Source organism: Brassica napus, chromosome C7 (genome assembly GCF_020379485.1).
Source record: "Brassica napus cultivar Da-Ae chromosome C7, Da-Ae, whole genome shotgun sequence".
Lineage (NCBI taxonomy): Eukaryota > Viridiplantae > Streptophyta > Magnoliopsida > Brassicales > Brassicaceae > Brassica > Brassica napus.
Window position 1 is genome coordinate 11,723,390 of NC_063450.1, and position 16,508 is coordinate 11,739,897.

The window sequence follows — 16,508 nt, forward strand, 5'->3', positions numbered from 1 at the left end:
AGGTAGCCAGAGCATACCCAGCGATATCTCACCTACGTTTTGTAGATGACAACCTTTTCTTTTGTAAAAAAAAAGGAATAATGTCATACGATTTTGCAAATTCTTTCGGACTATGGCACAAAGTCAGGACAGAAAATTAATTTTGCGAAATCATCCATTTAATTTGGTCATAAAGTGGAAAACTCGAAGCGTAAGCAGATGCATGGCATTTTAAGGATTCACAATCTAGGAGGCATGATGTCATATTTAAGGATCTCAGAATGTCTGGGAGGGTCAAAAACAGAATTGTTTGTATTTCTGCAGGAAAACCTTCATAATCGAGTGAATGGTTGGACATTTAGGTCTTTCTCCAAAGGTGGTAAAGAAGCAGTTATAAAATTAGTGGCAATGGTGATGCTTAATCATATCATGTCTTTTTATGGTTTACCAAAAACTGTCCCATAGTTATAAAATTAGTGGCAATGGTGATGCTTAATCATATCATGTCTTTTTATGGTTTACCAAAAACTGTCACATCCAAGCTTACTAGTATTATATCTCATGTTTGGTAGAATTCAAGAGGAAATGGGAGAGGTATGCATTGGCTTTCGTTGGATAAGGTCTGCTAAACTAAAGAGATTAATGGACGTCTATGTTTTAGATCCTTGACGGATTTTAGCACAGCTATGTTCAGAAAACAATTTTGGCAGCTTATGGATAAACCGAATTTATTATTCACACGGGTATTCAAAGGGAGATATTTCCGGAACACAACCCCCACTGGAACCCATTAGATCATACTCGTCATCATATATATGGTATAGTGTTATCTCAGCTAAATCTCAGGTTCACAAAGGACTAATCAAAAGGGTGGATAATGGATCATCCATATGAGTATGGAATGATCCATGGATACTAGTCAACCGCCTGAGGCGAGCAAATAACAATTTACCTATCACGGATTATACACTGATGGTGGATCAGCTCATTAACACTACCTCATGTACATGGAACTCTCAGCTTATTAGCTTATATGTTAAACCGGAAGATGCAAATCTTATTGAGAGTATACCTTTGAGTCGGATTCAATATGCGGATAAAGATGGATAGTTTTGACAACAATCCGAGAAATATACAGCTAAATTGGGTTATGATATCGAATCATGTTACCCAGATTCTGTATGACAGGCACTTGTGCTAGGTATGGATACGAAAAGTCTAATGGTGCATTGTTGGAAACTTCAATGCCCCCAAAGTTAAAACATTTTATGTTGCAAATCATCTATGGATGTACACCGGTAAGGAAAAACCTAAGAAGCCGATGTATAAAGTGTGATATTCAGTGTGCAAGATGTGAAGTGGAGGAGGAGACTATTAATCATGTCATATTTGAATGTCCACCAGTTACTCAGGTTTGGGCTCTATCTACGATTCCTACTAATCCAGAATTTCATATGCAGTCAGTTTTTGAAAATATGGACTATTTGTTTTGGATGATTGAACCTTTTATAACAGATCATCAGTTTGCATGGATTTTCTTTTATATTTGGAAGGGACATAATGAAAAAGTTTTAACGGTTTTGAAAAGGATCCTAAAGATACCCTTCAGCTAGCGGAGACATGGGCGTTATTCTAGAAGGAAACACAAGTGGATACAAATTTCTTAGGGAACCATGTTTTACCCCCAAGGGATGAAAAATTTTAGAGTCTACTGCTTAGGATTGGAAGATGGTGTTTTCCGGATGTATCTTGGAAAGATAATGAATTATATTCAAGACAAGGTTGGTACATTACTTTGGAGGGTTTTGATGGTTTGATGGGGACAAAGAATTCTAGAACCTCTTTTTGTCCTCTACATGGGTAATTGGAAACATTAATTTGGGCAATGGAAAGTATGAAAAATTAACGACAACTCAATGTTATGTTTGCAACAGACTGTTCACAATCGGTGAAGATGGTTTCAGACCAAGAAGAATGGCACGCTCTTGCAATATTCATAGAAGATTTCCAGAGGTAGCAAGCTAGCTTTGTTACCTTTCAGCTCAAGTATGTACCCAGGACTCAAACACAATGGCAGATTCTCTTGCTAGTGGTGCACGAAGAAAATCTTCTTATTTTGTCCATATGGAGACGGAGTCCCAATTTGGTTAGCAAAGTCCTAATCGAGTCTGTCTAAATTGCTTTAAAAATAATTAAAAAAAATTCTCTATAAGATTGTATTTTCATGTAATCCTTAAATACTGTTTATTTTAAATCTAAATGTATATATATATATATATATAATAAAATCTTATTATTTTCTAAATAATTAACTATTTACGTCATTGTTATTAATTATAATTAATATTTTATAAAAGCAAATTTATTAATAAACCTTAAAATGAATAAACTATATAGAACATTTATAAAAAAAGTAAAAATGGTAATATTTCTGAGAGGTTTAATTACATTTTCAACTATATATTATCTGAGATGATTAAACATCAAAAATAAAATTTTGTTAAAATATTTCTACGTTTTTAAAATGCGGATTAGAATCTAGTTTGATTACAAAAGAAGCAGATATATATATATATATATATCTTATCCTTTAGTGTTATCTTTGGATCTAGAAGTATTTTGTAACATCCTCCTCCGCTAACAAGTCTGAAGCGCTGAGTTAGGCATACATGTCTACACCACAAGACAAAGTATCGTGTTCAGCCAATGGTCTCGAGGATCCTAGATGCGTTTTCTTTTGTTTAAATCCACTAACCCAATCATATCCACCGATTCTATTTACAGTCTTGAAACAAGCGGTAGCAAGGTTTAGATCAACCATATGCCTAATTTTGTTATACACCATAATAATTACACCAAATTTTTCAAACCTTGACTTGGTTTCTTCACCTTATATATTGGGGATCTTTCTATTCAACTTATAATGTCGGAGAAAAAATACATATTGTCTATATTGTGCATTTCATAAAATCAAAATTTGATAAATATATTAATCCAAATAAACTTCAATTTTGATAACTACGCACAAGGTATGCTAATGCACACGCATAATTTCTCTAAAATTTGAATAAAGTAGTTGCCCATATTTGTAAAACTTGAACTCCAAACCATTGTCCTAATATATTTGGTATGTTTTTGAGTACAAAAGTAAGAAACTTTTTAATTTGTGCTAGTTAGGTTAATTTGATATAACTTTGTGAAAAATGTCATTTTCACAAAATTTGTTAATTTCATTTATAACAAAATGAAAAAGATGAAATTATAATGTATATTGTGTTTGGATTCACATCACATCATTCTTTTATGATGTACATCAAATATTTTCGGTTAAAATGTAATTTGAGAAACGATACATATCATATACAAACTTCATGAAGTGGTCGCCGGAGAGACGACCTCATTTGTAGATCGATAGTTTTCCAACACTTTTTGCTAAATAAGTTGTAGCCTGGTTCAAATATTCCAACATATTCATTAATATTAGTAAATATAATCTTGGATAAGTTTAGATTTACTGTAAGTGAAGAATCTTACCCCAGTTTAATTGATTTTTCTCTAGGAGGTTGTAGTTGTATGAGTTGAAGTTGCGGTGGTGCATATGTTTCATTTCGATTGGTTGCTCGATCTACGCTTGAATTGCCTTCAATAGCATTTGGATTTCCATGAACCTGACACTGCAAGTGTTTATATGTGTTAACATAATATATTTATTTTATGTGACTGGCTTTTCTGTTTTATAAAATTATTTGTATCACCTTCTTTTGCAGTTTAATATTTTCTTTACGCATGATATCTACCCTACTATGTAGCTCTTGGTTCTCCTTTTGGATAATTTGTCCCTGTAAGAAACATGGCTAGTTTAGAGTTATGGTAAAAAATAAAAGAAATGTATCAGTTTATTTATCATCCCATAATATCATATTTTTATTAGTTATTTAACTAACAAACCTTAAGGTTGAGTTCTCGAATTTGATCCATCAAAAGTTGGTCCTGTAGAAAGGAAAAAGGTATTGACTTGAATTAAATTTGATTTTTGACTACCTTTAGTTATGATCAATGATCCAATTAATCAAAACTGGGCAAAATCCCAAATATTTCTGAAACCAAGGGACACAATATAGACAACTTATAAATAACTATCTAGACCATTTATAAAATAACTATCTAGATATGTTGATAGTTCTAAAGATTGGGATACAAATTTGTATATAACTCCACACACACTATAATTAATTTGTAAAGCGAGAAGAAAATATTAAGAAAAAAGTAATGAAGAAAACCTTTCTATATTCATAAGTATTTCAAGTGTTCTTCGAAAAAATTCATTTATATTTAGAGTATATAATATTTTAGCTTCTTTGACTTCTATAGATATCACAAATTTTAGGTTAGTGATAACTATCACAATAAACATTCTCAGTAGTGGACCTAGGCATTGTCCTTTTTATCGTTATTAGGTTACATCGTTGTATGTACGACAGACTTGTATATATATAAGGCACCAAATTTATAATTTAACAACTAAGGATCTTCATTACAACTACAAAAGGATGTTATGGTATCAGAATCAGTCCACACCATGTCCCATTACTCCAGCCCGAAAATTGTCTCAATCATCTCACTAATTTATGATCCAAAAAGACTCAAATCCATCGAGATACCTAGAAAAGAGCATTATTTTGGAAGGAGTATGATAGATTTTGTCGACATCAATAGCTAAATGAGTCATTATCTTGAGGGAGGGTTTGGAGAAAAGATCACACATCAGTTAATTAAGATAGGATTAAGTAACATATAAGAGACTTGGGTCAATCCGCTTATCACCAATTATTTTTAAGTTGAAATCCTAGGAACGGCTCAGAATTTCTCTATTTGACCGCGTGTTTTGGAAAAAAAGAGATCATCCACGAAACCGCATGCATAGGAACTCCACAACAATATGGTCGTGTGGAACAAAGCATCTGCATCTTCTAACCGTGGTGCGTTGTCTTCATTTCCAAGCCTCACAAATTATTTAATTCTGGAGTTACTTCGTCTTGGCAGCATGTTATCTTATTAACCCTCCCACTACAATCCTCAAAGGGAAAATTTCATACAAAACAATATACACAAAACCCCAAACGTTGAATCATCTTAGAGCCATGGGCGGTCCCTGATATATCTACAATCAGAAACATGGAGGTGACAAGTTCGAATCTCGACAACCCTTTCGGAAAGAAATGGAATGTTTAAAACCTCTAGACCCATGTTATCTCAGTAATGGGACGTCATTTTCTTTGAAACATAGTTCCCTTTTGCGGTTTCTCTAGCAACAGATCAAACTCAGCCTTCCCTGCAGAGTGGAACTTCTGCATTTGTGGAAGATGACTACTTTGATTTTGCATCAAACACGTGTTCATGCAGTTGAGAATATCTATGTACATGAACAGAGCAGAACCTATCTCAAACAACATTGAAACTCGTCTTGAGTTCACAACACATGAGGAATATGTAAAACACTCTCTTTCATTCGTTGATTCTCAAGATGACTCTACTGGCGCATCTTCCGTTCCGACCTTGGAAAACTATGAAAATGAAATCGATGATGAGACAAGATTCCCTATCGCTTTGCTTGATCCACAAACTCTAAGTGGATCTCATTGCTCCCACGACACCAGCTGATCCTACTGCCCTTGGACGATGTCACAGACAAGGAAAGTCACCAACCAAGCTGGCCGATAATTTCACTACTTTAATTCAGCAGCCATACCCGACAAAAAACACTGTATCCCATTGTCAATTATCTCTTAAGCTCCAAATTTTTGGATCATTATCAAGCTTATCACTTAGCTATTGCCTCTGCCATTGAAATGCTTAACTACAAAGATGACGTGGAAGATGAGAGTTGGAGGTTCGATGTAGAAGATGAAATCGTAGTGCTTGAGGATAGAGAGCTATGTGGACGGTTGAAACCTTACCACCAGGGAAGAAAACTCTTGGCTTTAAATGGTTTTTTTTTTTTTTTTTGAAATTTAACTCAAATATTTCTCTCGACAATCCAAATAAACTTAGGGAAGAAAACTCTTGGCTGTAAATGGTCGTCATACATACTTGTTTGGACATGCTTCCCAATCTGAATCACACTAGCTGAGAGTAACAATTCTGTGTTTGCTTGAAGTAGAATCCCTTGACCCGGGCTGTTTTTCAAGATATAACCACATAGAGAGCTGTCTCCCAATAGAATTCATTTGGATTGTTCATAAATTGTGAAAGAACATGGATGACATAGATTATCTCCGGTGTGGTGGTACTTAAGAAAATAAGCCGTCAAATGAGATGATGATACCGATGTGGTCCATCCATAATATCACCATCATCGTTGAGTAACTTGTGGTTCTGCTCAAGTGAAAATGTAGATGGCTTCACGCCCAACAGTTTTGTTTTAGAGATGATATAAAGTGAATATTTATGTTGACATAGATACATTTATGTAGGACTATATGCGACTTCTAAGCCAACAAAATACCAAAAAATGCCCAAATCTTTCATTTTGAAACATGTACTCAAATAGTCTTTGAACTTATTGATTTCAGAGGAGATGTTACTTGTTATGATGAGATCATCTACGTAGACAAGGACATGTATACGAACTTTGGCTTTGTCAAGAGCGAACAAAGAGTGATCCTTTCCATTTACATCAAACGATACTCGATCAATGACGTATGTATGACGACCATTTGTATGTATGAGAGGCTTGTAAATAAAGCACTGCCTTTGTAGTTTATATGTGACATCCCGGTCCCAAGCCGAATCATTAATGAAGAGGCCCATGATGTTATGGTCCGTGTAAAAAAAATCATATGGTTTTCCCTTCTTCTTCTTCTTAGGTATTTCTTTATAGAGAGAAAACATAGCGAAACCCTGCCCGATTGAAGAGCCACTAGCCGACAACGGAGGAGAACCGCCAGCCACCGTGAAGTGAGGAGATCTTGTCGTGTATCGATTCCTTCTCGTAGTTTTTTTTTGTCTTCTGCTCTTTTCTTCTAGATCCAGCTACTGATGAGGGTAAGGAAACCCTAATCACTATCTCTTTGTTCTTCTTTGTGTCTTTCTTCTTCTAGGTCTCTAATCTAGGGTTTGGGTAAAAACCAACCGTATTACTTGTAGATCTGGTTCGTGAGGAGACGTAGAACACAGGTCTACATCATTTCATATTTCAACTAGCAGATCTAGGATAAGGTGAGGGCTTGTTGCCATCTCTATCTCCTTTTATCATTAACTCGTCAAGGTAGAAGTTTCTAAGTGGATCCTTCATACCTACATGTATCTATTAGCATACATGTACTTGATTTGTCTAGATATATATATACTAAAACATATAATATATATGATGGTTGTTGTGTGAAAGAAATAGATATATTGCTAGGTTGTTAAAATGAATATGGTTGAATGATGTTTGAGGAATTGTGTGAGATGATTGTGTTGTTTGTGAATACGACCTGTGTGGGTGGTGTATAGAAGTTAGAGAAATGCTAAAGGCCTATGTGGTGCCGGTGCAACATAATGTAGATAAGTACTTCTCCTGCTTTGCATCGTTTCTTGTTGATGTGTGAACAATGATAATTGTGTAGTATAGTCGGTAACTAGATATGGATAAGGGGGAATGGAATACATATGGTGAGCTACAACAATAGTTAAAGAGCCTAACATAGCCAGGTTAAGAGATAATTGAGCATGCCTTGATGTTGTTAGAATTTCATATAGACCTTTATGACACAAAATTAAGTGGCATGATACATCGCCGGAGCGGACATGAAGCGTGTTTGTGTATGGAGTTGATAATTTGGTGGCGGATCACGCGTGAACCGGTGTCGGTACCGTGATTGCGTGAATGCATTGAAATTACGAGTACCGATTTAGGTGGTGAGCTCTCATGCCACAACATGAAGAACGTGGGTACCTATTTAGGTGTTCATGTTGGCACCGTCGGAATTTATCTTCGTTTTTTGTTGTTTGCTATTGATTTATTAGATTTTCTAGTTAATACTTATGCTATGTTGTGTGATGATTGTTGGTGATTGATTTCAAGAGCTTCAGACACTGCGTATTTGTCGAAATACTCACCTCTCTTTTCTTTTCAGGTGAGTCCAAGGAAGTGCAGGAGTAGTCGGCATGGTATGGTGTTGCGTGTTTTGGTTGTTGAGTTTTATTTAAGTTTTTTTATTTTAAAACTTGATACTTTTCTTTAATTGTTTCCTATTCGTTTTAGTACAGTTTTGTAAAAAATTTGGATTCAATCCTTAAAATAAGATTGCACTGGCATTTTTAAGTGTTTTTTGTGGATGAAGACAATGTGAATACATGACGTATATTTTGAGTAAAAAATGGGCATGACACTATCATTCTAAGAATCCGTTTTACAACTACAAAAGATCTCGACACTCAGAAATGTGAAAATAAAAGAAAGATCACCAATAGCCTTTGGACAAAATAATGCATATTACCTTTTTTAGACGAACACCTTTTAGACTTTTTTCTAGCTGGTCTTCAAGGTTTTGTAGATCATTAGCATTCATTCCAGAAAGTTCTTCTCCTATAAGTTTCCTGCATTTTATGTTAATTAAAAATTGTTAGCTTTAGGTAGTGGAATATAGTTTCTTTTAATAGTTATATTTTGTAGAGTTCTAATTTTTTTTTGTTTACAATTTTTTTAAAGTGAATTTCTTGTATCATTGGTCTTTTAGGCCATGATTAACCTCGGTCTCTTAACTGGAGTTCTTATATTCGGCTAAGAGACGGTTCTTAGCTTTTAACTAAGAAAAACTAAGAACCGTATTTTAAATAAGAGATATAAGAGACGTCTCTTAGTCGAAAAGTGTAAGAAAAAAATGTCAAATCATAAGATAAGAACCCCAAATAAGAGACTGGGTATATGAATGTGAATTTTGAAAAAGAATTGAGGGATTTGTGATTATCAAAGTTTAATCAGTGCCAAAAATTAAAATAATAATAATAAAAGAAGAAAGTACCGGATTAGACGACGGTGAGCCAAAATTGCATTAAATCACCCATATATTTTTGTGTTCGTTTTGGTTTACACAATTTGTCGTGTATAATACTTTTCCCCTTATACTAATCTCATAATCACCATAACACTCAGTTTATGTTATTTACTTTATATGGGACAAGAGCTTTTACCTGTGGCATTGTTGTAGATAACGGAGCTGTTGCTGCAAAGTCGCAACCTCTCTTTGCCAAAACTAGTAACATGAAGAGAAAACTATAGATGTTGATATAAATAAATATACTAAAGGGGCCGTGGCTATAATATAGAGTTTGAAGGGCTATCTTGACACCACATAAAAATCTGAAGCTGTATATTTATCCATTAACACATAAAATTAATTTTGATAAAAACACACACATAAAAGTAATAACATAATATACCTTTTAACCATTTGACCACATATTTTTTTTGGTGAAAAAAAATGTGTTTTTCACCTCTTTGCCGAGAACCCAAGCAATGTAAATAATCTCTCCTAGCGCGAATCGAATCCGGGTGGCGGAAGTTACAGCCGTAACTCTTTTACCACCAGAGCTGACTTGTTCTGGTTTGACCACATATTTTAGTTTCTTTTCTAGTTATAGACAGAATTTTAATTATTATTAATTTTACTTTCAAGTTTTTCTGTCATTTCATAATCTTTGTGCTTTATGCACTGAAATTTTCATGTTTTACCCTTTTATTAGGGGTGGGCACTTTACCCGATACCCGAAGCCGCACCCGAACCCGACCCGAAAAACCCGAACCGAAATCCGAACCGAAGTAGCAAAATACCCGAACGGGTATTAAGTTAGGAGAGATTGGATATCCGAACTCGAACGGGTAATATCCGAACCCGAATAGATATCCGAAGATAACCGAACATATATATATATACTACCCTTATATTTCTAATTTACATCTCTTTTTTTTTTAATATTTATATTGATGTTACACATACTTTAAGATCAAAGTATATATATATATATATAATTATGGAGAAAATAATTTGATATTCAATTTAAATGCATGTCAAACTTTTTGTTTTATGTATTAACAAAAGTTAAATTCAAAGTTTAAAAACAATACCCAAATTAATATCTATTGCTATTGAAATATTATTTCCAAACCTATTAATCATCCATTCTATAAAAAATAAAAAATCAGTTAAGTGAAGTCTATATTTTTAAATACAAGAAACTTAAAAAATGAAAAAAAAAAAATTTTTTTTTTAAAATCTAAATATCCGAACCCGATTCAAAATAACCAAACCCGAACTAAAAATACCCAAACCCAACCCGAAGTATAGAAATACCCGAACGGGTTCTCTATCCCTATACCGAAATACCCGAAAATCCAAAATATCCGACCCGAATCCGAACGGGTATCCGAACGCCCACCCCTACCTTTTATATAAAAAACGTTAAAAATCAGAAAGAAAACATTTGTATAAAGATAAAATCATCTATACTACATTACTTTATAAGAAACGATAATATTATAAATCATATTATTACTTTGACAAAAAAAAATTTTTGCCTCCGCACTGGCCATATCAATATTTATTTTTTATAGTTCAAACTGCAAATTTCATTTGCTTATGATTTTTATAGCCAACCAATCATGTGTATGTTCAATTCAAATAAATGAGAAATATAACTTTAAACATGTAAAACAACCAGACGAACTAATTCGAATACTTCTTGAAAAAAAGAAGTTCGCTTTCTCGAACAATAGACAAACAAAACGTTTAGTTTTTTTTGGGTGTAAAACAAAGCGTTTAGTTGAAACAATATGCTGAGAATCATGAGCATATAATTGTATTAATATTTTATTCTTTCAGTTAACGATCGAAATTAACAACCTTAACTATATACCAGTCTTGTTATCCATACCACTTCAAATTTGACTAATACTTAGATTTTACTTCTGACAAAAAAAACATTAATTATATTATCAAAAGAAAAAAAAAAACATAGACAAAGCTGCATTCAATCGTTTACAAATTAAGGTTGAAGTTTGGCGGGGAAATTTTTTTTAAATGTTCTAATATGACATTTACTATACAAAAACAAAAAAAGATTCTCATGAGGTTTTGACATTTACTTGTGAACTTTATTTCGGTACGTTTTCAATTGAGCTAACAACAGTTAAATTTTATTAAATCTTAAGTTTTTTTAATAATATTTGAACTAACTTAATGTAAAACTATTGATATCATGATATGTAATAGTATTTTTTCACGAGAAGTTTATGATATAATATACATTTTTATCAAAAAAATGATTTTAATTTCGGTTCACCTTTTTGGTAAGCATACAAATTTATATGTATAATTGAGGTACATTTGTAAGATTTTCGTAATTTTACAAATTTGATACATGTGAAAAATGTAAACTTATTTTTTAGGAATCCAAATTCCAGTTTTCAAAACCCTATTTTCAAACTGGTGTACTACTATTAGAATTTGTTTCGAAATGCCTGCAGGGATGAGTTCACAATTATATTGCCATGCCGGATCAGTCGAGCAAATTCAGAATGCTATTTCAGAATATAATACATAAGAATGTATAGTTGTATTTGCTGTGAATTATAAACATTTTCAGGATACGATTTTGAAAGTCACCCATTTCAGAAACTATTTCATGTAAAAGTGAAAAACTGTAAAGGTACTATTTTATGGAAGTCCTAGTGAGACAAATTATAATTGACAAAGAAAATAATAAATTCTGTTTCTTTTAGAAATACCTTTATCTCTGAGGCATGATTCAGTAGTTGATGCTGCTCCTCTTTTACTTTGTTGTACCGCCCAATGATACTTTTCATACTAAACATATTCCAGAAGAAATAAATAATAAAATTATATGAATAATATATTAACATTTAAAAAATTACTAAAAAAGGTCATCGATTATGTAAGCAGACTGTAAAATTAAAACCTCAATATTACATGAAATAGATACAAGTCTTATTAATCATGTATTAACTTTTATTCTAGTGAATTTATTAAATTTGAACACTTACAGAAACATTTCATACATAGAAATATAAAATATCTGTGCTACTACTAAAAACGTAAAGTTGTAAACAAAGTTTAAGGTGTTAAGATTTAAAAATACATGGTTTTCCATACCAATATTAACAATAATAGTAACAATCATAATAGTAATAATGCCAAATGAATGCTATTCTAAATTACTTACTATACATAAAATGTTAGAAAATGGGGAAATCTGTTTTTTAGAGCAAAAAAATGGTAACTATGTCCATTTAGACTAATTTATACTACTTTATGTCCTATTAGACTATTTTTTTTCCAAAATGGCAGTAATGCCCTTAAAATTGTATTTTTTTTTAAAAGATACTAGAGATTTTTTCCGCGCTTCGCGCGGATTGTGTCTTATAAATTTATTTTATTTATAATATTATTTGTCGGTTTTTTTTCTTTTATATTAATTTCTTGTTTTTCCAATGTTAGTTTTTCTTAATTTAAATTTATATGTTTATAATTTTTCATTTTTCTTGTTGTAATTATATCTTTTATTGATGGTTTTTTGTATGTGACGTAAACTTTTTGAAATTTTAAAATAATGTTATAGATAACATATACCATCAAATAGCGATGGTATATGTTCTTACAAGTTATAGTGGATCGATCGATCCCGATCATTATTCAGAACAAAAAAAAAACGCGAAATATATACTGATCGACCTGGTCCATTTCACTCGATCGGCGAAGGTCGATTTACACAGATCGACCGATCTGTAAGAATAGATCGATCGATCCCGTGCCGAGGAAAGAATCCCAAATCGATTTTTTTGGTTTTGTATGATTATATCCGGATTGATTCCCACTTGATTTGAACCGACCAAGCATGATTTCAACTCTTTAAACTCGATTTCTCTGGGATGAAAGTGAATATTCTCAAATATTCTCAAATATTTGAATTTCTAAAAATAGGAATTTGAATTTCTAAAAATAGGACACGCCTCTTCAAGAATGTTCCATCGACAACAACCAATAGCACCCCTTTGAATTTGAATTTCTAAAATAGGATATTTTTCTCTGAGATGAAAGTGAATATTCTCAAATAGATTTGTCGCTTTTTTTTGTTCCTTTTTCGTTTTTTTTTTTTAAATCGATTTTTTTAAAAAATATAAAAGTGAATATTCTCAAATATTTTGTTTCCATATTTTTAGGAACTGATTTCTTATCCGTAGAATACAACTAATATGTAGAAATCAGTTTCTACAGTTTTTTTAGAATTATAGTAATGTTTAGAATTTGATTTCTACATGTTTTGGATTTATAGTAAATCTGTAGAAGTCGGTTTCTACATGTTTTAGAATTAGATTAATGTGTAGATTTTGATTTCTAAGAATTTTAGAATGGTAGGTTAAGCGCGGAATGTGTATTCTACATATTTGTAGAATACTCCTATTTACGTAGATCACGTATTCTAAACATTGTAGATTTAATGAAAAAAGTAGATTTCGTTTTTCTACTTCGTAGAATGTCATTTCTATTTTTTTTAGAACATAATATGAAATTTATAATTTTAACTTTTTTATAACTAGAAAATATACCATTAAGTTCATATAGGTATTTTAACAAATGTTACTATTTTTCCAAATTTTTTTTGTTTGTAAAACTATTTATTAAAATTATTTTCATAAATATTAAAGGGTATTATAGGAAAATATGACACAAAATATAGATTAGTCTAAGGGACATAATTACTGTTTTTTTGCTCTAAAAAAACAGTTTTCCCTAGAAAATTTAACCTGAATTTTATGGAAGCGGAAACGTAGAAACAATATTTAAAATATATAAGAATGGATTTAAAAAAAAAATCAAAATAACTACATATAAAATAATAGTAATTAATAAATACAATATATAAAACATCAAACACATATTTTAAAAGAAAAAGCAAAATGTTTAAATCAACATAAATCCAATATACAAATCTTAAATAGTTTACAGATAACAATCATCATGTTAAAATACAATATATATATATATATATATATATATATATATATATATATATATAAAAAATCATTCTCATTTTTTTTCACCTCCACCAAAAACTGTTTTCAAATCTAATTTTTAGATCCTCAAACCTAGGTATCCTTCCTAGAGTTAATAACCTCTAATGAGTCAAATTGATCTTTATTTATCCTAACGAATCAAATTTGATCTAATCTCATATTTCTTAATTATTTATTTTATATACCTTTTTTAAAGGAAAATTTTATTATGTTTCCCGTTAGAAATGTGTTCTCTATAAGCCTTAGTTAAAAGAAGATGGAAACGAGCTTCCATGCAACGTAGATCTTAACTTCAAGAGTAAACAAATTTCAAAATAATAAATGTCTTGGATGCCTTTTTGAGGGATTTCTATGGGTTTGATTACGATTTCGGTTTAGATATTTAAGGACTGAATCCAATATGCATGGAAGATAAACAAATAGTTTTTTCTCATATATTTTTTGTTTAATGTAAATGATGATTGATAAATGTTTAGTTCCGTCCTATTTTTGCATTTTTAATCAACGAGAAATTCAATAAAATACGTGGTCTTAGTCCTTACAATACATTAGCTACATACTTAACATGAAACTGCATAATGCAATTCTATATACCTAATAATAAAACAAAAAATCAAATGATATTCGTTCTATGTTATATGGAAAGGCACAAAATAAGCTTTCATAGTTCACAAATTTTAATTTAACACACATACAATGGAAATACTTAACCAGAAAAAAAAATTAAATTGCAAAATAATACGATATAAACAATTCAAATCTAAATTCTTATACCACTGAACGAGGAAGCAAAAGTCAAAAACTTTGATCTGTATATGTTCTTACTATAATTTTAGACTTATATTAGCACGACGTGAAAAACCAACTGTGATCTTGATGAGCTTGCTACATACTCAGACTCAAATATATTACTTGTTTGAATATATGAGTGAAGTAAAATCATTTAAGTCAATTAAGAGTATCCAAGTCATATTACCTAAGCGAATATTAATAGGCTGGACTCAAATCAATAAGGACAAAGTATAGTATAATAAGGTAGACCGAGTCTAAAGATGAGAAAACATGTTCTATACTTTAAAAAACATGTTTTATAACGAAGAAACAAATATAAAATATTCCACGAAAGAGCTCTTCGTATCCCTTAAAACATATACTGTAACCCTGTTGACATACTAGTATGAAGAGATGAGACATGGTCATGAGTAAAAAATTTGTTTACATACACATGTCTTCGCATAATGAACCGCAATAAAGACAAGTAAGGAATCTAACAGGCAAGTAAATGCAACTCAAAGCAAAAAATTAGAAATAAAGACAACAAGATAGTTTTTATTATTAAGAAGCTGACCTTGAATTGCTTGCGAAGTCGTAGAGCTTGCCCGTGCTAGAGAAAATAATAACACCAACTTCAGCATCACAAAGAATTGATAACTCTTTAGCCTTCTTAAGCAACCCACTTCTTCTCTTGGAGAAAGTCACTTGTCGACTTGTCGAATCATCGATCCTTCTTATAACTATCTTCCCTCTCCCCATCTAATGTGCATCACCAATTTCAAGAAGTATGCACATCGTTAATGTCAAAAATGATCAAATCTAGATGATCTTCCTGATTCAAACCTTACTTTAGATTTGTTCTCTTTTATAGCTAGGTTTCCTGATTAGTTGTATTGAAATTATATGTATATGTACTCGTGAAGATTTGACTTACTTGATTAGGGTTTTTTCCAATATAAGGAAAGAAGGCAGAGGAAGACGAGAAGCTTCTTTGTTTTTTTCTTCAAAAAATATGCCTTCTGAGTTTTCTCTGTGTATATATGGCAAGAGAGCGGATTGAGGACAAAACCACTGCTGGTATTATTACAATCAGCAGTTTAGTAAGGTCTCTATTGCGAGAGTATAAAAACCCTTCGTACTCGCTTTTATACTGGCAAGTCTGATTGGGTCATAAATCTTTGACCTCGTAACTTGTTAAGATCGCGAGGCGAAGATTCTGGCAAGCATGTGAAGAGCGAGTAGAGTCAAATGTAGACAGGAGCGCGTGAGCTTAAAATATCCTCGGACGCTCAGATATAAACCCACGAATCATGGGGCGATGAAACAAAGTGGTATTGAAGCAAACAATAGATGATGGACACGTGGATATTTGAGAGATGTCTTTATTTGGCTTTTGGCAGAGTTGGTGCTGTACTTGCACTGTTGTCCGATGATGTAGTCTTTCTCCACAATTTTTATTTCAGAATATTATATTATAGAACACTTTTCAAATTTATAATTACACCATAGGAAATTTTGCATTTCTAATACACCTTTTCAAACTCTAATGGGGTGGTATTGAATTCAAGAATTTGAAAGAATTCACATGTAATAACTTTTGCAGTATTTTAAATGATTTTATGAGATTTTAATGCAATTGTCTAATTCTTATGTTTACTTTTTGCCATAGAATTTGAAT

At 31.8% G+C, this 16,508-nt stretch overlaps 1 protein-coding gene across 2 annotated transcripts; it reads right to left on the reverse strand.

The window, feature by feature from the left end:
* Positions 1-3,224: 3,224 nt before the first annotated feature.
* On the reverse strand, positions 3,225-15,884 carry LOC106410172 (MADS-box transcription factor ANR1). Of its 2 annotated transcripts, XM_013850659.3 has the most exons (9): positions 15,765-15,884; positions 15,405-15,589; positions 11,750-11,828; positions 9,157-9,218; positions 8,463-8,562; positions 3,928-3,969; positions 3,735-3,818; positions 3,514-3,653; positions 3,225-3,427 (listed from the first exon to the last, which is right to left on the reverse strand). In XM_013850659.3, the coding sequence occupies exons 2-9, from the start codon at positions 15,587-15,589 to the stop codon at positions 3,412-3,414; spliced, it is 708 nt and encodes a 235-aa protein (XP_013706113.1). In that variant the 5' UTR covers positions 15,765-15,884; the 3' UTR covers positions 3,225-3,411. The 2 variants fall into 2 exon arrangements, with proteins under 2 accessions (XP_013706113.1, XP_013706114.1); XM_013850660.3 differs by lacking the exon at positions 3,225-3,427 and having other exon boundaries at positions 3,510-3,653.
* Between the last annotated feature and the right edge of the window lie 624 nt (positions 15,885-16,508).